General features: G+C 42.4%; 1 protein-coding gene across 1 annotated transcript in view; it reads left to right on the forward strand.

Annotated features, from left to right (window-relative positions):
* The first annotated feature begins 1,466 nt into the window (after positions 1–1,466).
* The window catches only part of LOC108794037 (ribosomal protein S6 kinase alpha-5-like), a 42,672-nt gene continuing 17,525 nt past the window's right edge, over positions 1,467–26,613 (forward strand). Inside the window, exons 1-11 of the mRNA XM_018565008.1 lie at positions 1,467–1,659; positions 17,692–17,766; positions 18,207–18,425; positions 20,341–20,456; positions 20,581–20,688; positions 21,248–21,328; positions 21,413–21,516; positions 22,460–22,604; positions 22,688–22,849; positions 23,850–23,969; positions 24,125–24,240. Coding sequence (XP_018420510.1) covers positions 1,611–1,659; positions 17,692–17,766; positions 18,207–18,425; positions 20,341–20,456; positions 20,581–20,688; positions 21,248–21,328; positions 21,413–21,516; positions 22,460–22,604; positions 22,688–22,849; positions 23,850–23,969; positions 24,125–24,240 — 1,295 coding nt within the window. The 5' untranslated portion in view covers positions 1,467–1,610. The remainder of the gene's footprint in view (positions 1,660–17,691; positions 17,767–18,206; positions 18,426–20,340; positions 20,457–20,580; positions 20,689–21,247; positions 21,329–21,412; positions 21,517–22,459; positions 22,605–22,687; positions 22,850–23,849; positions 23,970–24,124; positions 24,241–26,613) is intronic.

Consider the following 26,613-nt stretch of genomic DNA (forward strand, 5'->3'; position numbering starts at 1 on the left):
GACATCACCAGTGCTTCACACATTTTTTTTTTTTTTACTTTGGCGGTCCCTCCTAATATTCCTACCAGACCTTGAGGGTCTGGCACTAATAATGAGAAATCCGAGCGAAAACAGAACAAAACCAATTTCTTGCCGGCACACTATCTATCACTGGTAATCCCATACTATAATGTACAATATGCTACACGGGGCTCCTCTCCCGGTTTTTTGAAGAGTTTATGCACACCAGCTCCCACACAGCCAACGAGTGAGAGGTCTGATCATATCACAGTGCTGCGCTTCCATATTTTTGTTCCAGATTGACTCCATACTATAATGTAGGTAACATCATAATATAATATCAGTAATACAATATTACAATATAGGTCATACCATACTATATACTCAGAAGTACCCCTTCATCAGGCTCAGAATGAGCCTGATGAAGGGGTACTTCATAGACCCCGAATAGTATAATACTAGTAATATTATACTAAAATATATGGAAAATACCATGATACAGGTAATAGTATAATACAGGTAATACCATACTATAATACAGGTAATGTTATAATATAGGTAATACTAAAATACAGGTAGTACTATAATACAGTTAATAGTATAATACAGGAAACGTTATATCACAGGTAATACTATAATGCAGGTAATGTTATAACACAGGTAATGCTATAATAAAGGAAATTATATAACACAGGTAATGCTATAATACAGGTAATGTTATAACACAGGTAATGCTATAATACAGGTAATTATATAACACGGGTAATACTTTAATACAGGTAATTATATAACACAGGTAATACTATAATACAATTAATAGTATAATACAGGAAACATTATAACACAGGTAATGTTATAACACAGGTAATGCTATAATACAGGAAATTATATAATACAGGTAATGTTATAACACAGGTAATGCTATAATACAGGTAATGCTATAATACAGGTAATGTTATAACACAGGTAATACTATAATACAGGTAATGCTATAATACAGGAAACTATATAATACAGGTAATAGTATAACACAGGTAATACTATAACACAGATAATACTATAACGCAGGTAATACTATAATGCAGATAATGTTATAATGCAGGTAATGTATATAATACAGGTAATGTTATAACACAGGTAATGCTATAATACAGGTAATAGTATAACACAGGAAATGATATAATACAGGTAATGCTATAATACAGGAAATTACACAATACAGGTAATATTATACTATAATACACAGGAGGCGTGTGACGCCTGGTTATGGGTGAGCCTGCAGAGCCCACTTCCAGCCACATCTGACCTCTGTCACCTATGTCACCCCCCTGTCTTGTCACCCGTCTCCCTTACACCCGCAGCGGAGGGTGAAGAAACACAGTGTAGCTGTGACACACCCTCGGTGCTATACACTGCGACACACCCAATGCAGCACACACACTACTGGATCACATTACAGTCTGACACACACATGGTAACACCCTACAGTGCGCACAGCCGTACAGGAAGTTCCACATTTCACTGTTGTGCCATTTTCCTCATACCATAGCCCGGAGCCCGGAGAGGAGCGGCGGCAGCCACTGGCATTCTGTGGCCCAGCGACACCGGACATGGGAGAGCCGGACAGCTCCGACCCCCAGCCTCCACCGCCAGTTCACGGTAACCGGAGCGACACAGTCACCCCGTTAGACCGGAAAACACGGGGCACACTTAGCATGTATTCTCAGAGGGCTCTTGTGCCAGCTCGTCAGTGTAAACACCATATTAGCCTTATATGCGGAGCTGTGTTTATCGCACGGCCACCGATTGCATAACTATGCAGGCTGATCCCCTGCGGTGGTGTGCTGCTTACATGGGGACTGCTGTCTGTGGCCGGGGCCCCTCACTCCCCTCTGCTGCCTGTGCCCGTGGCCCCTCACAGCATGTACTCTTTATGCCCGCGGCTCTTCAACCCCTATGCTGCTTGTACCCGGTGTTCTTCACCCTCAGTACTGCCTGTGCCCGGTGCTTCTGTGTTTACCTTCTCCTGTCCTCCTCCTCTATGCTGCCTGTGCTCAGGCCCCCTGCGTATACCCGAGGTTTCTCACCCTCTATGCTGCCTGTGCCCCATGCTCCTGTGTATACCCGAGGCTTCTCACCCTCTATGCTGCCTGTGCCCTGGGCTCCTGTGTATACCCGAGGCGTCTCACCCTCTATGCTGCCTGTGCCCCATGCTCCTGTGTATACCCGAGGCTTCTCACACTCTATGCTGCCTGTGCCCCATGCTCCTGTGTATACCCGAGGCTTCTCACCCTCTATGCTGCCTGTGCCCTGGGCTCCTGTGTATACCCGAGGCTTCTCACCCTCTATGCTGTCTGTGCCCTGGGCTTCTGTATATACCCGAGGCTTCTCACCCTCTATGCTGCCTGTGCCCTGGACTCCTGTGTATACCCGAGGCTTCTCACCCTTTATGCTGCCTGTGCCCTGGCCTCTTGTGTATACCCGAGGCTTCTCACCCTCCTATTCTGCCTGTGCCCTGGGCTCCTGTATATACCCGAGGGTTCTCACCCTCTATGCTGCCTGTGTATACCCGAGGCTTATCATCCTCTATGCTGCCTGTGCCCCATGCTCCTGTGTATACCCGAGGCTTTTCACCCTCTATGCTGCCTGTGCCCTGGGCTTCTGTATATACCCGAGGCTTCTCACCCTCTATGCTGCCTGTGCCCTGGGCTCCTGTGTATACCCGAGGCTTCTCACCCACTATGCTGCCTGTGCCCCATGCTCCTGTGTATACCCGAGGCTTCTCACCCTCTATGCTGCCTGTGTATACCCAAGGCTTATCATCCTCTATGCTTGTACCCTGGGCTCCTGTGGTTACCTTCTTTTATTTTCACCTGCTATGCTGCCTATGCCCGTAGCTCCTCTGTTTACCATTTCCTGTCCTTCCCTTTATGCGGAATGGTCCCCCTCTGCTACCTACGCCAGGGACTCCTCACCCCCAATGCTGCCCCTGGGCTCCTCACCCCCCTATCCTGTCCAGGGCTCCTCACCTCCTATGCTACTTGTGCTTAGGGCTCCTCACCCCCTATCCTGTCCAGGGCTCCTCACCCCCTATCCTGTCCAGGGCTCCTCACCTGCTATGCTACTTGTGCTTAGGGCTCCTCACCCCCTATCCTGTCCAGGGCTCCTCACCTCCTATGCTACTTGTGCTTAGGGCTTCTCACCCCCCATGCTGTCCAGGGCTCCTCGTCCCCCATGCCACCTGTGCTGGAACTTCTCACCCCCTATACTGTCCAGTGCTCCTCGCCCATATGCTGCCCAGGGCTCTTCACCCCATATGCTACCTGTGTCTGGAACATCCTCACCCCCTATGCTGCTTATGCCTGGGGTTCCTGTGTTTACCTTCTCCTGTCTTCACTCTCTATGCTGTCTGTTCTCTGGGCTCTTGTGTGTCTGCTCTCTGGGCTCTTCTATGTCTGCTCTATGCTGGCATTACCCACCAGAATACCAGCCCACGTTTCAACTTTCAGTGCTGTGATAGTTTGACAATGACTTGGTCATGCAATAGTGTATCCAAATGATTTTGTGTCATTTTTACTTAGATAGATCAAGTATTCTTTTGGTGGAATTTAATAACCACTGGGTATTTTATTTTTTACTATATAAAAGGAAAAAAGACCAAAACGTTTGAAAGAAATTCCCTGAAATTGTTATAAAATGCCCGGAAATGTCAAATACCCCCAAATGGAAGCGGATGCCACAGGGAAGTCTAATGTTTTCACCACAATTGTTTTTGGGAAATGAAGAAACATGCTGGTGTTACGGAGATTAAAACATGGAGCTTGGTAACGGGGCACTAGATTCAAGTGCATCATGGGTCATACAAATAGGGAGGAGGAGGTGAAGGGGTAATGTACATGTCACATACAGTGGGAGATGAGGGGGTGATATGCAGGATGAAGCAAGTGAAGGGGTTAATGTACAGGATGGAGGGAGAAGGTAAAAGAGGTAAGACGTTTTCTCACAATGAAATTGATTGAGGAGGAACTCTAGAGATTTTAAAAGTTTATCCTCGCAGTGGAGCTACCCCCACACTGCAAGGGTTAACTGCTCATTTTCATCTAGGGGCTCAAATAAAAGAAATATATTCACCTGATCCTCTGTCTCGCCTGGCTGCTAGACCGATCACTGCAACCTCTTCTCCCCCAGGCTCAGGCGGTCTAAGCCGTGCTGACATCATTATGTCTAATGCAGTCCATTCACCTGCATTAGCCAGAAGGACGTGGTGGAACATGCCACATCCAGAGTGGAGGGGGAGAAAGGTGAGTGCTGTCCGCCGCATGAGTATAGCTTCTGTATTCCGGCCCCTAGAGAAAAATTAGCAGTTAACCCCTACAGTGCAGGGGTAGCCCCACAGGGTTAACTTTTTAAATAACTGGAATCTTCTTAAAAACCCTGCACCTTGGATCTTCTGCTGCCTACTTCTCTAAGATCCCCCAATTAATGAAAGGGGAGGGCTCTCAAAGTAAACCCTTCCAGTGATCGGTCATTGCAATTACAAATCATAGAGCCACTCTGGTTCTTTGTCTGTAATTGTGCTCATTGGACAGGGTATATCGCAGGCATTGGGGGGAATTGATCAAAACTGGAGCAGCTGTGCACGGCAACCAATCAGCTTCTCTCTTCAGTTTGTTCAGTTAAGATTTGAAAATGAAAGAGAGAAGCTGATTGGTTGCCGTGCACAGCTGCTCCAGATTTTGTCTGCTCCAGTTTTGATAAATTCCCCTCATTGTGCTTTCGAACTTTGGGTGAGATAAAGCCTCCATTCCTAGGTCCACATCTTACATTGTAGCCAGACCTGATAATTAATCTCAGCTGCCCACAGGCCTTTATATATGTGAGTTGATTGATGCCCAGGGTTCTCTTCCTCTCTTTGCTGTGGGAGCCTGCTGTTGGGTGAAAAGGCTGACTGCTGACAGAACTCTAAAAAGGTACACGTGCTCCCTGTTTGTTTTGGTTAACCCTTGTTAACCCAGTTAGTCAGGAACTGACCTGATCTTAGTAAGTGGCTTACACGAGCAGATGTTTGTTTATGCTATGCTGTACAAAGACTGGGTTCACACCTAGGCGGATTGAATATGCACGTTTTACGCGCGTTTTTTTTACCGCGATTCGCGGTAAAGAAAAACGCGCATTTCCGAGGGGTACTTGGCTGTATCCCAATGGAACCGCCCGACCAAAACGCCCCAAAGAAGTACATGTACTTCTTTGGGCGTAGGGCGGTTTCCCGCACGTTCGTACTCGCGGAAAACCGCCCAGATGGGAACCATGCACATTGAAAATAATGACATTTCCCTGTTTGAGCGTTTTTCCGCGAGTACGAAAGCGGGGAAAAACGCCTAGGTGTGAACCCAGCCTTAGACTGTTGTTTGCTGCCTTTCTGATTTAAAGTGCAGGACAAACCAGCTTGGACTGTTCCTGGATGTGCATGGTTTACCACTGCCACTATTAGTTAAGACTGTCTCCCTTACAATTCTAACAGATATTTCCACTTTTATCTAGTAAGGGAAAACTCATGGATGTCACATTTAAAGGATCAGTCCACCCAACATCTAAATTGTAGTTATAAGTGCAACCTATTTTGCTAAATCGGCCCCTCTTTTCTTTATACACCGATCAGCCATAACATTATAACCACCTGCCTCATACTGAGTAGGTCCCCCTTGTGCTGCCAAAACGGCCCTTACCCGTCGAGGCATGGACTCCACTGGACCTCTGAAGGTATGTTGTGGTATCTGGCACCAAGCCGTGATATCTAAAATTTGAAGGTCAAGTTAGCACTGTTGTATTCCTCAAACCATTCTTGAAATATTTTTGCAGTGTGGTAGGGTGCATTATGTTGCTGTAAGAGGCCACTGCCATCAGGGAGTGCTGTTTCCATGATGAGGTGTACTTGGTCAGCAACAATGTTTAGATAGGTGGTACATGTCAAAGTAACATCCACATGAATGGCATGACCCAAGGTTTCCAAGCAGAACATTGCCCAAAGCATCATACTGCCTCCGCTGTCTTGCCTTGTTCTCATAGTGCAGCCTGGTGCCAGCTCTTCCCAGGTAAGAGACGAACAAGCACTGGGCCATCCATGTGATGTAAGAGAAAACATGATCCATCAGACCAGGCCACCTTCTTCCATTGCTCCGTGGTCCAGTTCTGATGTACACATGCCTAGGGCTGCAATCAACTAATTGATTAATAGATATTGAGAATAGTTTTCAACTATTCTCATTATCGATTAGTTGGTTGGATCCACTAGCTCTCTCATCCATGCTGGGAGGAGGGCACAGCTAGCAGTGGGCGGGTGCAATAGCCAGCCTGCTACTGACTATTGCAATTTGAAATGGCCAATAGCAGGCTGGCTATTGCACCCGCCCACTGCTTGCTGTATTTACATTCAGCTGACGTCTGCGCAATCTTGCCACTGGCAGCAGTCATTCCCTGGCTGAAGCTGTTCAAGTGCCATGTGCTTACAATACAATTATTTTTAAATAAATGATAAAAGGTGGGAAAAAGGTAATTTTCGGTTTCAGCTTGATAAATTCTGCTGCGGGAGGTGCGTTGCAGTGCCATTCATTTCAATGGCACCCCAAACGCGCCTCCCACCCACACTGTGATCGCTTGCACTGGAATGCAGGGTACCTCAATGCCATGCGTTCCAGTGTAGTGCGATTGCATAAAATTGTGCATGTCGTTTTATTCTAAAGTAAACTTTATGTTTGTAACACTGAATTTCTGTATTCTATTTTAAATTACGGATGGGTTTTATTTGATTTTTTTCCAATTATTGGAAAAAATAATCAGCAAACTAATCAATTATGAAAATAATCTTTAGTTGCAGCCCTACACATGCCCATTGTAGGGGCTTTTGGAGGTGGACACGGGTCAGCATGGGCACTCTGACCGGTCTGTCACTATGCAGCCCCGTACACAACAAACTGCGATGCTCTGTGTGTTCAGACACCTTCTGTCAGAACCAGCATTCATTTTTTTATCAATTTTAGCTACAGTAGCTCTTCTATTGGATCGGACTACACAGGCCAGCCTTCTTTTCCCATGTGCATCAATAAGCCTTGATCACCCATGACCCTGTCACCGGTTTTCGTTCCTTGGACCACTTTTGGTAGGTCCTGACCACTGCAGACTGGGAGCATCTCACAAGATCTGCAGTTTTGGAGTTGCTCTGAACCAGTCATTTAGCCATCACAATTTGGCCCTTGCTCAAATCCTTACACTTGCTGATTTATATCTGCTTCCAACACATCAACTTCAGGCACAAAATGTTCACTTGCTGCCTGATATATCCCACCCATTCCCAGGTGCCATTGTAACAAGATATAAATGTTCTTCACTTTTTATTCACTTGTAATTGTACTCACCCAAATGCTCTGATACTTACCTCAGATACCGGAACTTCGGTTAGAGGGAGATCTTCCTCTGACTGGCATGCTGAGGGGGCATAGAGCTGGCTTCCTTTCCAATCAGGAAGCCGGGCGGTGGGCTATGACCCGCCTTCCAGCTTCCTGATTGGCTAGGAAGCCGGCTTCACTTGTTGCTAGGCAGCCTGACTTCCTAACCACTCAAGGAGCCGGGCGGCACGTAATGACCCGGCTACCTGATTGGTCAAAAAGTCAGGCTGCCTAGGAACAAGTGAAGCTGGCTTCCCAGCCAATCAGGGAGGCGGGTCATGACATGCCGTCCAACTTCCTGATTGGCTAGGAAGCTGGCTTCCCTTGTTGGTAGGCAGCCTGGCTTGCTAACCAGTCAGGAAGCTGGGCGGCACATTATGACTTGCATCCCGGCTTTCTGATTTGTCAGGAAGCCAGGCTGCCTAGAAACAAATGAAGCCGGCGTCCTAGCCAATCAGGAAGCCGGATGGCACCTCATGACTCACCGCCTGGCTTCCTGATTGGTCAGGAAGCCAGGCAGCCTTGGCAAGTGAAGCCGGTATTCTTTAGCTAGAACATCAGCTTCACAGACAATCAGGGCTTCCTGATAATCGGGGCACAAAGCACCAGTACTCGGTATTGGCGAGTACCGAAAAAAAATATTGGTACTCGATACAGAAAAACTGGTATTGGTGCATCCCTAGTCATAATGTTATGGCTGATCAGTGTGTGTCTTGGACATCTCCATGTCATTTTTTCTGTTCCTTTTCCATTTAGGAGTTTTGGGTTTTCCTGCCCATCTTTGTGTGTTTCAACAGCTTCCGGTGCATTCTCCATAATATAAAATAACTACAAAAAAATGAAATATCAATTTTAGGTGGACTAACCCTTTAATCCTAACCTCTGGTGTTGTCATCCTTGGACGTCAGGCCAATGTGATATAGCTGGAGGGCTTAGTGCTGCTTGCCATTTTCACGTGGGACACAGCTTTGGCCACTGATTTCACATTTCTGCTCCAAGGGTGGTCACCCCCCGCTGTTCAACATTATCCCTATAACAAAGGGGTTTTCCACTTGAAATTGAATACCCTCTTAACCTTCTCATTTAAATACCCTCTTAATCCAGTGATCTGTACCTTGTTACTTGAATAGCTCCTTCATGATAAACAGTAATAGAAAATCAGTGAAGAAGTCATGTGATAGCCTAGACGTACTGTATCTTCCGTAGAGAAGTGAAAGTGAATTTACTAAAACAGGACTACTCATTTCCTGATAGGTGGTATGCTGTCCAGTATGTAAGCAGTCATATTGTATTCTTCAAATTTTGGTGAATGCATATCGTAAGAGAGTGCCACTAGGCTCGTCTAAAGTTATGATACAAACCACATCTTTTTTAAAGTATGTTGTCCAGAGTTAAGCTGGCCATACTTCTCGAATATCAAAATTCAAGCAGTGAGTGGTCCTGCTGTTGACTTTTGTCGAAGGACCTAGGACAAAAAATTTTGACGGAACAGTGATTGCAGCTAATCAGCTACAGTCACAGAAGTCACATTGAAAGAAAATCGCCATCACCAAGTTTTTGAATGGCGATGTTCCTTCAATAAATGGACTTTTGCTTATTTCATTGAATTATTGGTGTGCTGGTAACATTTCTACAAATTCAGTTTATACACTGTGCCATCCGTGGTCACTGCAAGCACCCACCTGTCTACCAGCTTACTCTTATCCAGAAAGGAGTGCGACAAGACATTTGTTTTTATAAACAATTTGCAGAGTAATTCGTCCTGCGATAATTTGTGATTGTTCAGTCTGTGAGAATGAAGGCAAAAACAAATGTTCTTATTATATTAAAGGTTGAATGCAATATTAGCAAACTACTGCATTTTGGTCACTAGATCGAGCTGAGGAGCATAGGAAAGAATTATTTCTTTCCTATGCTTCTCAGTCTTATCTAGTGGCCATAATTCAGTATTTTCCTAATATTACATTTAACTTGAAAATATGCCAAAAAAAATTGTTTTTGCCTGCTTTCACCAGAATGGACTTTCATGGAATTTTGCAGGACGAATGGCTTTGCAAATTGTTTAGAAATACAACCCCCAAAGTATTCAATTAAAATCTTTCTTGCTTTGGCCTGGCATGTGGACTGCATGTAAAATCACTGAACACTAAAAGCAGCAAACAGGATGATAGGGCAGGATGATCTCTGAAGTGAACCATTGGAACGTATGTATTGTTGTACTGTAAGAAGTGACATCCTGTGATCTCCACTTTTGGGTCAGTACTATGCGGATTGCCAAACCAAGCCATATAGTAAAGTGATATGAACAAGAGCTGCTAGTAGGTTTTTACAGAATGACTTTCATTTGACAAAACTCATATGAGTGGATGGCATTGAGTTATTTCTATTATGGGATTTTGGCATTCGTAATTTAAAGAGGCCACATTTCTTTGCATATGTTTTTAAGCAAATGAAAAATAAATAATTTAATAGATCAGTGTACAAAGGTGATTATCATTTAGCCCAGTCCCCTTGTACTATCATTAGATCAGTTTAAAGCTACTGTTGTTGAGTGAAAAATGTCAAAAGCATAACTTGCAAAAGAAGAGGGTTTATATCCACCTGTTATGCCATCCATTCTTACAATGGCCACCTAAAGGATCTTTACATCTGATGCATCCCCTACAGCATGATTTGGTTCCTTCTGCTGGTGCCTACAACACTGCATGACACAGTATAGATATAGGGAGCTGGGGGGAAGAACCACAGAACACAGAGGTGGACCAAGCATCTCAACACACATACTATCAAATCATTAAACTGGACCTTTACCCCCTTTGACTAAAAATCACATCATCATACAGCTCTGCATTGTGATATGAAAGCATCTTACATTCATTAGTTAAACAAACATATTTTTATTTTTCTTATAATTACAGTTTTTATACTTCCTGGTCCACTTTAGCACAAATAATGTAATGTGCCCAAGCATTGCATCTTGGGAAAGTTACATCAGCAATGCATTGCTGGGAAATCTCATCCGTAATCTCATGAGATCCCAGGGAAAGGCATTTTCCTCCCCTGAGATGATGTACATGGTTACATGTCCTAGTCACATGTCCTAGAGTTCCAGGAAGTAAAGGGAGATCTAGTAACCTGCCCTTAGTTAAAATGGCCACTGAGACGACTGGGGAAGAAAAGAAAAATAATGTATGCAAAAAAAAAAGCAGCCGACAATTATCTATAAGTATACATTTGTAGATTGTCATTAGTAAACATTTCTAAAGGTGCCTTTTTTGTTATTTTGACGATATGGATGAAGTTTCAATTTAAAGGGAATCCTGACAGCTTAGAAATACAGGAGCTGCCATAGCTCCAATGTCATGTTTATAAGGCTCTACAAGTAATTCACCTTGAACAAGCATGTTCATATGAGGGGTCCTTCCTCCCAATCTTAGTACGGGCAAGTACCAGGCCACAGCCTGGTAGTCGAAAAGTGCCGCTCTATGCCAATAAGTGGCCAGTGTATGGGATGTGACAATTTTCAGTACTGAGAGATGTTCACTCATATTGACAGGATAAAAGATAATATAGTCCACCAGTGGATATTGAAAGTTGGTAACTTCACAGATTGCCTACATTGGTAAAGTTTGGCCATCATGGTGGATGTAAGAATCTGGTTAAGATCAGGTAGCCTGGAGCCCATAGGAGAAGTTCGGGGAGCCTAATTTGCTTATATATGCGCATCCTTACACAGCATGATCAGTTGAAATTATGTTTCAGTGTGCGGGCATCGTTAGGGGACTCACACTTTGTTCCATAGTATGTGAAATACATCTATTTATACCTCACACAAATCAGAGCTACGATTGTAGCTATGGGGTGATGTGATCAAGGACAGGCATATGTCTTGTCTGCTTGTATGTGGTCAGCCCTGAAGTGTATTTTCACTTTTGCAGCCAAACTGGGATAGCACCTATTTTATGTTTGGTACATGTTACCATTCACATGGCATAACTTTAAAAACATTTTTAAATGGATGCTTTCCATTTGCTTGCTCCAAAGGTGAAATTGTTCAATTTTCTGTAATTTCAAGGAGGGAACTGTGGGAGCTTTTTTCACCATAATTCACCCTGGCTGTACTGTGCTCTCAGATCGCTGTCATATAAACTATATTTGAACATGGTCTGTTCAAAGGGTTAAAATGTATTTCCACATTTGTAGCCAAATTGAGATAATACCTACTTTATATATGTTACCTGTTTTCATTCACATAGAATAACAAAGCAAACAATATTTAAACCTTTTATGCGTACATTTTTAAGTACTTTATACTTGCTTAAAATTCTTACCTAGCTTTTTCTCTATGAAATGTTAAGGAGGCGACTGTATGAAGTTATTTCATTATCACTAGATTTGAACACTGTCTGTCCAAACAAAGGGTTAAAGTAGAACTCCAGGGGCGTGGTCTGGATATGGCGGTGTGAGGATACGTTCTTGTGAAGCGCTGCAAGGCCTGGCTTCCCTGACTCTTTCAGTGGACTTTTATTTGCTTTTCCCTTGCATGCCGAAGGCTAAAAGGTCTCGCAGATCACCCCCACCCACTTTCTTCAAAAACTGACTGCTTCATAGACCAGGAACGACCCCAGCATGGCGCCTGGCCGGGTCGGCGCTGCGAGCTCCACGCCTAACAAGTGGCAGAACAAACTCCCTGCCTCAAATAATGGTCCCGACTTAGAGGCTGGATCGAGAGGCTTCTGCGATCACGACCCCGATTATACCGAGCCGTGACTCTTCCATCGGGCCGCCCATGATCAGGATGCAGGAGAGGACAGCACATGGCATGCCATTCTCCATAAGCTCACTACTAAGGCATAATGCCATGGCCGCCAAAATAGTACAAGCTCTACGTACTGAAGTGCACGAGATCAAACAACAAGTGGTCTCCCTGGACCATAAGGTCACTGTGGTTGAGACGCAACACCGCATGTCTACTCTGTTACTCCATCATGATGAAGCGGAGAACAGAAGCCATTTTTTCTCGATTAAAGAGGAAATCATGCGACGAGTGTGGGACAGAGGTCCTGTTGACCTTGATGGAGCATCAATTCAAGTTATCCCTGATCTCTCCCGCCACACCCTGAGGATATGCAGATTGCTGAAACCTCTGCTAGATACAATCAGAGCTGCTGGGGCTTTCTATCATTGGGGTCACCCTTTCCATCTAATTGTTCGACATCAGGACAGCTCCTTTGCTAATTACTCACTGTCTCAATTGCCTGACCTTTTTCATTTACTTGACGTAGGAGCGATCGATCTCCCGGACTTTCTTTCTGGCTTTAGGATGCTGCTCCACTATGACTACTACAACAGGCTTGCTCTTCCAGAGGCAGACGTCCCTTTCAACCGCGTTCTTCTTCACGAACCGCTCTGACATGGCACGAATCCTGAATTCTCTGACTTCCCCTGCTAGCCGTCTTTGATATGTTGCTTCCCTTGATAAGCAGTTCCAGGCAGTATTAAGGAACTTTCTAATACATCGGAATGCCGTTTAATTGAGTGGGTTACACTGTTTATGTTACCCTTGGGATGTGATTAAGTTAAGGCTGTTTGTTTGTCCTATGACCACTGTTATACTCACCTTGTTATAATTTCCATACATTATGTTCTGCTGTAGGCTTACTATGGGAATGCTGTGCTTCACTGGGAATTGCATGTTCCATTAGGCATGGGATGGATGCGGATACAGTCTGGCATACTGAGAGATCCTGGATTTGAGATTTTCCTTCCCTCTGGATCTCAGTGAACGCCTGCTAATTGCCATGGGATTGCACCCCCTGCATTATGCATACATTCTCTACTTCCTATTGCATCTTGTTCCATCCTGCCAGTGGGTACGGGCCTTGCATCTCCTATTGAAGCGTGTAATATCTTCTGTTTATACTGTTTATCTATAAACCCGCACGCATTGTGCTACGGGATGATTACAACTGTTTGAATTAACTGAACCGTTAGTTTGATTAGGCCAGCAACTATTGCAGTTTTAAACGTAGACCTGAAGCTGTTCTCCAAAATTATAGCAAATAGGCTACTTCCGTTTATGTCCCATACACCCTGACCAAGTAGGCTTTATCCCCTCTGGAGGGGCAAGAGACAACCCCTTCAGGGTTTTTTATGTTATCCATATGACTAAATCAAAGAACAAACCTGCAAGACAAGACACAGAGAGCGCCTCCATCGCATAAAAGCTTTTTAATGAACAAATAAAAAGATGGTAAAAAGGTACTCACAAAAGTCGAGTAAAAACAGGCATAAAAGGGTCAGAACGAGAGGTGCATATCCACCGGCTATTCGTCTTCCCTGGTAGTGAAGTGGTTTACGCATTTCAGAGGTCACGCCTCCTTCCTCAGAACCAAAACAAGAACAAACCTCTAGTATTGCTTTCCACTGATGCCGAGAAGGCATTTGACATATTGGACTGGGACTTCATGAAGACTGTTTTACACCATACAGGCCTGGGTAACAATATGTCTAAATTATTCCTCACCATCTGCGGCAGTTCGAGTTAACGAGACTAGATCTAAAGACTTCCTCTTGACTAATGGAACCCGTCAGGGCTGCCCACTCTCATCCCTAATTTTTGCTTTAACCTTGGAACCCTTCCTCTGCACAGTAAGGAAATCGGCTAACATACAGGGTTTTTCTATGCACTCAGGTGAACAGAAGGTAGCTGCATACGCAGATGATTTCATATTTTTCTTACCAATCCTTTAACATCTGCTCCTAACCTTATTTCGGCTCTCTCCGACTATAGTCAGTTTTCCAACTTTAAAGTGAACTTGCCAAAATGATCTGCCCTGAATATCTTACTGCCGCCCGATGTTTTCTCCCAGCTATGCGTCGATTTCCCTTTTAACTTAGCGACCAATCAAATTAAATATTTGGGGACGTACATTACAACTGATATCAAACATTTGTACACTGCTAACTTTACTCCATTAATGACGGAGATACTTAAAGATCTTAAGATCTGGTCCACCCTGGCAGATGTGCTACCATTAAGATAAATATTCTGCCTCAAGTTCTTTATTTGTTCCAAGCCTTACTGATTTCCAAGCCTCTCAGTTTCTTTCAACGTCTACACCAACCACGACACACCATCATTACCATGTCATTCAAATCCTCCATTGCCAGCAAATTTCAAGAAACAGGGTACAAGATAATGTCTCGCTGGTATAGGGTTCCTTGGCTCTTACACACATGAGGGCCTCCATCTCTGATAGGTGCTGGAGATGCGGCTCAGAATCAGGTACAATGTTACATGTCTTTTGATTCTTGCTACGATCAAGACCCTTTTGGGACAAAGTGCTGACTGTCATCGAAGACCTAACTATGGTGAACCTCAGAAACAACCTGGCGGCATGTCTGTTACACATGTCCTCGAATCTTATCTCCAAACACTCCCTCACACACCACTTATTGAACGGTGCTAGAGCATGTGTTCCATTGATGTGGAAACAGTCCTGTCCTCATACGATCCAATTGTGGCTCTATAAGGTGCACAACTTATACAGTATGTCATGGAAGACCTGACAGCATCGTTAAGAAATTCTTGAACCACCAACCTTTCGGTCTACAGCCGAACGCGCTAACCGATTGCGCCACAGAAACAGAGTGCAGCTCTCAGGGGCACTGTGTGGGCACACAGGGGATCTGTGCAGCAATCCTGGCCAGAGTGCATGAATGCAGATAGGAAACAGCTGCCAAGGGGCTGCAGAGGATCAGCAGCAAAGGGATGCAACAAGGCATAGCAAAAAGGTAAAAACTAGAATTGTATTTAAAACAGTGCAAATTGTTTCACATACTGTAGACCTTGGTATACTAAATGTGCGGGTTCTCTTCGGGCGCCGGAACCCTTTGGTTCAGTCGAACCACAGGGCTGCTATAGCGGCTATTCACAATATGAGAATAGGGGCAAATGGCAGCGAGTGAGCTGCCAGAGCTTCGGCTTAGCCAATCCAGATGTTGGATCGGCTGAGTCAAACTCCTTCTGCACTTCGGCTCAGCCAAACATGCAGAGCATGTTCGGCTGACCGAAGGCAGCCCATGTACAGCTGATTTTAGCCGATGTAAGGCTTAAATTAGCCCTACAAGCCAGAAATGAATATCTGAACAGTGTTCAGCTCACTTCACTTTGGCTGGGATATTCACTTGGCTGCCTTCGGCAGCTTTGTGAATAACCCCCTTAGAGGTATTGTATGTTATTGCGAAGAAACTCAGTCTAAAAGTACACAAAGACCTTCACCAAAAAACAGCAAAGAGGTAAGAAATATATATATTTTAAAAATATTTTTGGGTATGCTGTGTGAATAGAAACACATAACAAATATATAAAGGGGTTTTCCCAAATTTGACGGCAAAAGGGGAATTACACTTGAAAGAATTAGAAGCATCTGGGGAACAACTGACTTTGAAACTGTTCAGAGTAGCTTGCAGTCTGTACAAAGGCCTCCACCAAAGAAACAACAGTTAAGAAATAATTTTAAAAAAATGTTTAAGTATGCTGCGTGAATAGGAACACTTAGCAAACATATAGTTGGGTTTTCTCAAACTTGACAGCAAAAGTTGAAATACAATTTAAGGCCTACAGTATGTCAAGTGGCTTTTGTTTATGATAGGACTGCTTCTCACCTAGTAGGACTGCTGGCACACACACAGATGCACACTAGGACTGCTGGCACACACACAGATGCACACTAGGACAGCTGGCACACACAGAGACACACTAGGACTGCTGGCACACACAGGTACACACTAGGACTGCTGGCACACGCACAGGTACACACTAGGACTGCTGGCACACAGACTTATACTGGGACTCCTAGCCCACACAGATACTCTCTCACAAATAGCCACACACAGAGGCATTTGCAGTGTTGATCGTCTGCCATTTTTCTTCCAGGCGTCACCTAGTGATAACTGATGAAATTGCAGTCAATATGTCTGCAAGTAGAGACTTAAATGACTAGGTCACCAGAAAGCATTATTTTAGTCACCATAGCAACCAAACTTTGTCCTGCCCAGATACAGAGGACTATATTCATCTGTCAAGTTGTGCTGCGATATAAAAATAAATGAATACCAGAAGGGCCAAAATACTAACCTTCCCGGGAGAAAATGCTGCTTTATCCTTCAGTGCTGACCCCATGCATTGAGGGCCCAGTCACACCATCAAGAGTGCGGCGAGTGAGGGAGCTCACAGCGATGAGAGGAGCAGCGGCGTGTGCGGTGGCCGTGGCTTCTGCGTCGTTTACGGCGGGCATTGCGTGTGGCTCGGGTCATGTGTGGAGCCCCAAACAGGCTAACCTATCGATAGCTGACTAATCGACGATGGAAAACGCTGACAACGTTTTCCATCGTCGATTTTAATCGACTTAATCGATTAATTGTTGCAGCTCTAGTTTGGAATAATAACATGCAGTTTCTTTGCATAGTGCCCTATCTATTGTCTTTATTTGGATAGAATAGCTTTGAATTCCAAACATTGAAAGTGGTGAATCTTGGTTAAGTGGGCATGGCTTTGTTCAAAAATGCATGATGAATAAATAAAATGTTGGGAGTTATATTAACTCAAACCGTTTCCTACATAGTGTAACTGGTTAAATATCTTACATTTTTTAACAATAGCTAAGGGCCACATATTGTAAGTGTGAGATCTGTTTGGGTAAAGATAAACTTCAGTAGGAAGTTTGTATTTAAAACTGAAACTATTAAAAATATGAATGCCATTTCATCCACATGCAGACCAATCAGTGTCTTTAAGACTCATAGTAAGTGACAGGGGCGGTTTCCCATTAAAGTGCTTTTCAGAATTGTGGCAGTTGTGGACATCATTTTTTGTCAGGTCTTAGGCCTCTAAAGCCTAAGGTGATGTTTTTTTCAAACCAATTCTACTTTTGTTGAAAAATACTTGTGTATAATGTTTCACCAGGAATAAGGATTATAGAAATAGATAATAAGAATTGTATTCTAGCAACCGAATGTCCTACTACATTTGTATGTCATCATTTAGCTTTGACTGACATTAGTGTATTCATGACCTAGTTAGAACACAAAGTAAAGCGTGATATTGGAAGTTTCATTTAACTGACAGACTTGACATAAGACTTGGGGTAATCTATTATAAATGAGGAACAATTGGAAAACATTCTGTTTATATATTTTTGTATGTTTTCCTGGATAAATGATCAATGTCTGTTTTCTCACACAGAAGTGAACCTGACAGGACAAGAAGACAAAGTTGGTATGGTAGACTTTGAACTGCTGAAAATTTTGGGAACTGGAGGTAAGTGACACAAACGTCTTATGCTGTTTTCTCCACATGAATATATGAAAAGTCCATACCAGTGAGGGGAGACAGGAAGTTCAGCTCTTAGTAAAGTCTTGGTTGTCACTGACCTTGCTGAGTGGGGAAGATCTTCCTGCCAGAGCTGTGGACAGCAAAAACAGCTGATAGGGGGCTCAGAGAATCTTGCTTAGAGGTGTTTTGCTAAATCTAGCTAAATTGAGACTTTATTAATCCTATGTCTATGTGCGCCGTTAGACATGGTGCTTCAAATTATTGAAATATATATGTAGGCCATTTGAAAGCTCCGATGCCAATGTTATAGTTTAAATTCTGGGAAACTGCCAAATAATTCTGAAAGATGAATGCCTCCTTTGGTTGTTGCCATTTGTTTCTTGCCTCCTCTGGCATTTTGTAATATTCTTTCACTCTTTTTGCAGCATATGGTAAGGTTTTCCTTGTTCGTAAAGTGACTGGCCCAAATGCAAATCGCCTCTATGCCATGAAGGTGCTGCGTAAGGCAGCTCTGGTTCAAAAAGAGAAGACAGCAGAGCACACGCGAACTGAACGTACTGTGCTAGAACATGTGAGACAGAGTCCATTTCTTGTGACCCTTCACTATGCCTTCCAGACAGATGCCAAACTCCACCTTATACTAGGTAGGTAAAGGAAATAGTGTGCTTAGAATCACTGATGTATGCTTTCTATCACTATAGACCTAAGGGGCTTTCCAATTTAATAACAATTAAATCCCTAAATCCAGACTCCGTAGAGCTCAACCTTCTCTAAAAAGAGACAGACACACACAAATTTATATGCTTATGTAGAATCTTTATGATATTGGTACCATGCCTAATATCAGGTTTCTTGTACAGTGGGATGGGTGGAAGTCTACATGCAGCAATCCAAAGCAGGGGTGCACTATTGGATTAAATCAGAAATATGCCCATAAAAAAATGAACTTATTTAAATGTTACTTATTGTGAAAGGCAGGTGTTATGATCTATATGTGTTAAGTCATTGTAGTACCCAAAAAAATACAAGAGAGATCCTTTGCATATGATTAAATTGCTAAAATAATGACTGTTTAGTGTTAGGTATTAAATCTGAAGGAAATATTTGGTAAAGAATAGTATGTTGGGCTTATCTGATCATGGAATAAAGCTTGTTAGGCTGGCACTTCATAAAGCTGTCAGATATATATATAGATTGGGAGAATTCATATGTTCAGTTCTGCCTCCTAAAGGAAAAGATCAAGATCAACATTTGTTATACAGACACAGAAAACTCAAAAGCTCATTATTTATAGTTACATAAAAAGATTATTCGGCAAAGCACAGATAGTAGGCCCTTTTCCCTAACGTATTTGTTACTGTTATTTATTTATATAGCTCCATCATCTCACATGAAGTAGTAGTTGATAATATCATACAAAGATTCATACATAAAGTGATGAGCTTATAAACAAGCGATGAGTGCTACAAAAACATTTAGTAAGGGAGCAATGCTAGGGACAGCCTCGGAAATTTAGGGACATCTTTTAAAGTTTAGTTTAATCCATGTTCGGTTAGCCACAAATGAAGGTTTGTGAACTTTCAGAAATTTGACCAAGATTTGAAGAAGCAGTGAAATATAGTGCTGACTCAACCCTTCACTAACTAAAACGGAAATTTGAAACATGTTAGTGTCCTGAGATTGTTATACATGATACAGCTACAGGTTTTCAATTAAATGCACCAAAATATTATCTACTGGGTCATTTGGGTAGGTAAAAGAATAATGCTGTACCCGGGCTGTCAGTTGGCACTTTATACATAAAGGATACAAATAATGATAATACATGATTGTCAAATAGTTAAAAAAAGTGATTGATTAATATGAATTAGATGTTTAAACTTTTCAGAGAATTATTCCTGCACTGACTCATTGTGAGAACTAAAGCATGTGCTCGGAAAACAGTCATTCCAAACCTCCAACCCTAGTTTGCGCAAGAGCTGCCTCATATTTTGTGCTTGTGATAGACAATGAACTGCCACTTTATATTATTCAAGTGCTTGTGAGTCTTCTAATGAGCCCACTGTAAGCCAGGGCCATCAAAAGCCTCCTTGACCACACATACTGACCTGGCCAGCTGGAAGCACTTTTGTAGGTCCGTATGCCATACGTCCTTGGCAGCGAAAGGGTTAAGGCCCCACTGCAGAGCATGGGGTAATGACTCTTGCAATGCCACCCTTACACTAACCCCCAGCAACACTTAGCATTTTTATCAAGTCTAAGTTATAAGTAACTTGTTTGTTTTCCAGAGTCTTGTATAAAGCCATTAATACTTATACTACACGCAACTCTATGTTTTTTCCCTATAGAAAGGAGAACTCAATGCATAGTCGCTATAGGTTTGTATATCAGAAATACAATTTCTGTGCATCACACAAATTGCCCAACTTGCCTAATAAATTAAATCTGTTTTATTAGTAAAATGGTACTTTTGGCATGACTCCTAATACTTGTCTTTGTAGTGTAATGGTTAAACATAATGTTGTGGCCTTATATTCTGTCCTTCTTTTATCCTGATAGACTATGTTAGTGGAGGAGAACTTTTTACTCATCTCTATCAGCGAGATAACTTCTCTGAAGATGCTGTACGCTTTTATTCTGGAGAGGTTATTCTGGCTATTGAACACCTACACAAGGTGAGAAAATGTCTATCTTGCTTTATGCAGGGAGACCTTAAATGCAGTCCATATGACTTACATAAATTGTGCTGAATGGCTGGCATAATGACAGGGACTGTTCTGACTCCACACCTCTCTTCAGTTGGGCATCGTGTACCGAGACATCAAGCTGGAAAACATCTTATTGGACAGTGATGGTCATGTGGTGCTTACAGACTTTGGCCTGAGCAAAGAATTCATGTCTGAAGAGGTGAGAAGTTGGTTTTAGATCTTGCACTTGCATTCACAAATAACAAGTAGCATTACACATATGAGTTAATGGGCATGCCATATTGACAAGTCTTTCCTTTAGGTAGATCAGTTTAAATTAAGGTCTTGTGTAGCAGAACATTATTAAGGCAAGTTGTAGAAGAACATATCATTTACATATATAAACACTGTTCAGAATTAAAACAAAGTAACAACAAATTGAGCAATCTATAAAAGTGCGGATGTAAGATTTAGCTGGCTGTAATGCTCCCAAATACTGTGGCAAATGCTGCCATTAAGACTGTGTATTAATTAATTCAACAGAATATAGGAGTCTTGAGTCCACTGTTAGTGTATTTGGTACTGCAAAATACTGATTTCTCCACAGCATTAAGTAATGTAGTGTAATTTCAGCCTTCTAAGTAAATGTACTGAACTAAGACCATCATGAATTATTTTCTTACGCATTGTGGAAAGTATTTTTTATTTACTGACCTAGGTGTTATATTGATTATATTTTATGAACTACGCTCCTGTATTTTTTGATGTTTTTTGCACAGTGTGAGCGCACATATTCCTTCTGTGGCACGACTGAATATATGGCACCAGAAATAATCAGAGGGCAGGGAGGTCATGGCAAGGTGAGTCATTATAAATGGCAGCAGCAGACATCTCATTAAGAATGCAATATTCCCTCCAATTATATTGTGTATTTTCTGATGCAGTCAGTGGACTGGTGGAGTCTGGGAATCCTCATTTATGAACTGCTAACAGGAGCATCTCCATTCACATTGGAGGGGGAAAAGAACTCACAGAATGAAGTGTCCAAGTGAGTAAAAAAAATCAGTAAAGAAATAGTAAGCTTTTATTTAGATGGTATATGGTCCCTATTAAACTGGCAAATTTTTCAGGTGGCTCCTCCTCGCTGTATTTTCGAGGTTGTGGGGAGCAAGGCTCCATGGCCCATATTTGGTGGAAGTGCCCTAAAATTCAGCTTTAAGTGGTCGGGGGTATATTAGATAATAGAGAGAGTCATGGGAAGAAGGTTAAGGAAAGACCCATGGGAAGCCTTGCTAAATTTCAAGCCAGAAGTCTTTACGCAACATCAATTTAGATTGATAACATTCATCTTTACATCAGCTAAACAAACAGTAGCCAGAGATTTGGAGTCAGAGATACCAGTTGTACAACAAATTAAAGAAAAAATTACATGGTATTTAATAAATGAGAAAATTACTGCAATACTAAAGGACTCAATCTTTAAATTTAGAAAGGTCTGGCAACCTTGGATTCAAAATTATATGCCTCCGGAATCTGACATATATATATTATGGATATGGATTTATAAGAACTAAGGTTGCTAGGGATCAGAAGGTGGGAGAGAATCTTTGGGGGGAGAGGGGAGGAAATAGACAGGATTGGGTTTTTCTGTGTATTTTTGTGTGTAGGGTATGATAAGAATGAGGGATGAATGCTAAATAAATGTTGTTATGCAATGAATAGACAGTCGATATTTTAATTGCTTTTGTAAATGTAATACAAGGTTGGAATGGGAATTCAAATAAGGATACCATAATGTTTGTAATATATTATGTTATAAATTGAATAAAGGATTTGAAAGTGTAGAAATAGTATGGGTTTGTTGAGATAGAATTTAGGAGGAAGGGTTTGGTAGATTTCAGAACATATGGATACATATATTTTCTCTTGAGAGTAATAGGCTGAAGGATGGGTAACAATACTTCATTACATAAAAACCATGTTTGTCACAGACGGATCCTAAAGATGGAGCCCTCGTATTCCTCATCTTTAAGTTTGGAGGCTCGGGATCTTCTTCAGAAGTTGCTTCGCAAGGATCCAAGAAAACGACTTGGAGCAGAGGGTGCTTTCCAAATAAAGGAACACAAATTCTATAGGGTGAGAAGACACTGTCCAATGTTTTACTACCTACTCATTTTTGGGTGAGGCATTGTCTGTAACATTTCTTGTCTCTAATACAGGGCCTGGACTGGGAAGCTCTGGCCCTGCGTAAAGTTACTCCTCCATTTCGTCCATCTATACGCAGTGAAACAGATGTCAGTAATTTTTCAGATGAATTTACAAGTTTAGACCCTGTGTACTCTCCAGCGGCAACTCCACCTTCTGGGGCGCGTATATTCCAGGTCTGTCCAAATCTAGTTTTACATGTTCAGTTTTTCATGTGGAATTTATGCAACAGATAGAACAAAATGCTTTCAAATGCATTTAACAAACTAAAAGGGAGAAAATAAGAGAAGTTAATTGTAATAGTATAATGTATAGCTTGATCTGACAAAATATCTGAGTTCATGTATTGAACTGAGAAAAAATTGTGATGTGGACCTCTATTTCTCTTCTGTATAACCACAGCTCCCATGGTGTTGTTTAATGAATAGTTAGTGTTGTGAATTAAACTAGATGCATAATGGGGCACACTTCCCCACCACCGTCAGTTATTTGTACAGCTATGACCATATCTTCCAGTGATTTTGTTGAACGTCATGGAAAGAACAGTATTCAACATTTTTTTATTGGATGTCCAACAGTTAGCCTTGATTATATCTATAATCATGTTTACACCTTGATTAGTTTTTTTGTAACATTTGTCAACTATATAGGATAGTCTTTGGCAGTCTAAAGGTAGTACATTCATTTTGCCTTGGTTAGTACACCAGATACCTTCTGTGAGTAGTGCATGCTTGGTTAGCTTTATGTTTAGGTGCAATGTATAATACAGCAGGCGATTAGACAGAGAGACAGTAAGCAGCTTCTGATTTGCTGCCACAAGCCACATAAATATTTGCTGAGAGTCACGGCTCAGTCAATGTGGCTCCTAAGCTAAGGATTGTGGTTCATTGGTATAGAATGTCAGCTCAATAGTATCTAGGCATATGATTTTCTCAGTTAAGTCTTTAGGTTCCTTTATCAGTATGGCTGTGTTGGTACTCTATTTACAAATTATGTGTACATTTATAGGAGCATTTAGTTATAGAACCTCAGAACACCTATTTGGATTCCAGAATAATTAACCTATAGAACATATACTATCTCTTTTTCAGCAAAGAAGTAATGTCTTCTGCCAGCAAAACTGTAAGTCACATTTGTTGTTTGCTCCATCTCCTTACTTTGCTTTGTATATTTCAGGGATACTCCTTTGTAGCTCCATCTGTTCTGTTTGGTGTAAATGCAGCAATGACAGACATGCCTGCCCCATCTGCTGACAAACCTGCAAGCCCTACGCTAGCTCTGAGTGCTGCCATGAAGGTAAATACGTATATTTAGTGACAAAGTAACCTTTATTTTGTTCTTGGTTTAAATTTACATGCTTTATGTTACTCACTTTTTTATTTTTAGTGACCACTCCCCTTTCCCAGAATCTACCTTTTGCTGTTCTTGTCAGTCCTAATCCATTCTTTCAGCAGTATGAAATGGATCTGCAGGAGCCAGCTCTGGGGTCTGGAAGTTTCTCTGTGTGCAGGAAATGTCGCCATCGCCAGAGCAAGAAGGAATATGCTGTGAAAATACTTAGCAAAAGGTGAACTATGCTGCTTACCTTGCAAAAAAGTACAGATTGCACAATCCTTGTCTGTCTGAAGGCATTAGTCATGTGTAATGCCTTCTATAGTTGGCTTGTGAAATAATTCAGACTTCACCTTGTGGCTCCTAGCTGCCTCCTGCCAGTATGAACACCTGGACAACAGCTCATGAAATGTGTAATGCTGTGATGTTTCCCTAGTGGTTTAGTAAAACCCCAATTACCATAGGCGGAGCTTATTGTTGAGTTAAATGGGTGGAGTGTGGAGAATGCAAATGCTAGCTCAGGCTGCATAGAAGACGCACAGTAAGCACATTCCGTTTTTTCCATGACAACAGTTTGTATAATGTGGGTGAGCTTTAAAGTGACACTAAACTCAGGAGTTAAATCTTAAAAATGCTTTCAAGTAGCCTAATTATTAACAAAAATGTCTCTTATTTGTGTATCACTCAGCTGTAGATCCTCAAAACATCTCTGAATTGGTGCTGACACTGTCCTTCCTTCTGGAGGGTGTCTACTTTTGTTCCCCATGGTCCGTTTGTGTAGTAAAGTAGTCACCGCTCCAAGCCCACTCCTGTGATGGACTACAATCTCACATTTAGTTTACTAATTTGTATTGAGATTGTAGTCCATCACAGGAGCGAGCTTAGAGTGACTAATTTACAACACACACAGGGACCATGGGGAACAAAAGTAGCCACCCTAAAACAGGTGTGCGAAATCCAAACTTACTAAGGGCCATGCCAAGGGTTGTGAATAAAATCAGGGGCCAGACATAAAAAAGAAAAAAAAATGAACCCTGCTTCTTGCCGCGGAACAAAGCTCGGGCCCACTAATGATTATATGACAGTCCTGGTATCCTCTGTGTGAGGGCACTACTGTGTGGACAGGGACTGCTGATACTTATCAGCAGTCCCTGTCCATTAAATGGACAGGGACTGCTGACACTTTTAGTGTCCTCGCACACAGGACACCAGGACTGTCATATAATGATTAGTGTGCCTGAGCTTTGTTCCGCGGCAATAACAGGGTTCATTTTTTTTTCTTTTTTATGTCCAGGCCCTGATTTTATTCACACCCCTTGGCATGGAGGAACGTGCATGCGGTAAACCTGTGGCCCAGGAGAGAGGTGCGACCGAAAAACCTGCGTGCAAAAAGAAGCCTGCAGCCCAGGAGGGAAGCGCGATTGAGGAGAAACATGTAGGTGTGCAGTCCTCAGAGGGCGGCCGCCTAAATTGCTGCTCCAAGCTCTGGCTGGAAAAAAAAAATTACCCTGCTTGGCAGTACAGAGCTTGAGACTGGCGGGCCTGAGAAAATTGTGTGGTGGGCTGTTTCTGGCCCGCGGGCCTTGTATTTGACATATGCGCTCTAGAAGGAAAAACAGTGTCATCACCAATTTAGAGTTGATTTCAGAAACTACAGCTGAGTGATACACAAATAAGGTATATTTTTCTAAATTGTTATAATACTTGAATGCAAGTTTAGTGTCACTTTAAGTTGAGATAAATCATTCAACTAAAATATGAATATAAGTTATATTTACTTGTTCATAAAAATATCTAAGCTTGATCTGCAAGCAATTTTATCCAGGGTTTTCCTTCTTTGTCAGTTGTCTTAAGCATAAAAACATGGCTTCCTGTATCCAAGGCTGCCTGAGGTTCCGGGGTGCAGCTAGTATCAGAGGGTTACACTGTATTTATTTTCTTTATCATTTATTAAAGGACACAAGATTCAGTTATTCTGTTATAATTGGGTTATACTATCACCCACAGGATTTGGATACTATAAAAGAAAAAAGCTGTTGGCCAGCTAGGTTACCAGCTCCTATTACCAGCATGCTTTAGTTTTTTTGCTAGTGTACTGGGCGGCTGGACATATTTTCTCTATTGAGAAACGTTTACCCCTTTACTAGCCATTTTATTTAGTTTTTGCTCAAGATATTATCTGTATGCTGCTGAAGTGGGCTCTTTATACAGCCATCCAGATCACCTAATCATTGGCAATACCTTGCAGGTCATACCCAGACCCTGCTGGACCGCATGCTTGCCTGAAATGTGAGATTTGGGCATTGAGTTCTGTTGATGGCGCTTCGGAAATTATGTTAATTGTCACAGAGGCATTACACAGCCTGTGTTATGACCCAGTCTCTAAAGACTCTTATTACTTGAGAACTTAGCGATCACAAACTGCTGACCACCCAGCTCATGGCTCTTCCCTGCAGAAAGCGGTGATTGTCAGCGAGCGCTCTCCGCAGGGATTCTCCTTCCCCTTTCTCTACTTCTCCAGCGCTCACTGAAGGGACAGACAGGGGAGGGGGAGGGCACAGCTGGCTCTGGCTCTAGAGAGGTAGAGCCGGCTGTCAATCAGGCAGTG

Source organism: Nanorana parkeri, unplaced genomic scaffold (assembly GCF_000935625.1).
Source record: "Nanorana parkeri isolate BGI_ZX_2015 unplaced genomic scaffold, ASM93562v1 scaffold25, whole genome shotgun sequence".
Classification (NCBI taxonomy): Eukaryota; Metazoa; Chordata; class Amphibia; order Anura; family Dicroglossidae; genus Nanorana; species Nanorana parkeri.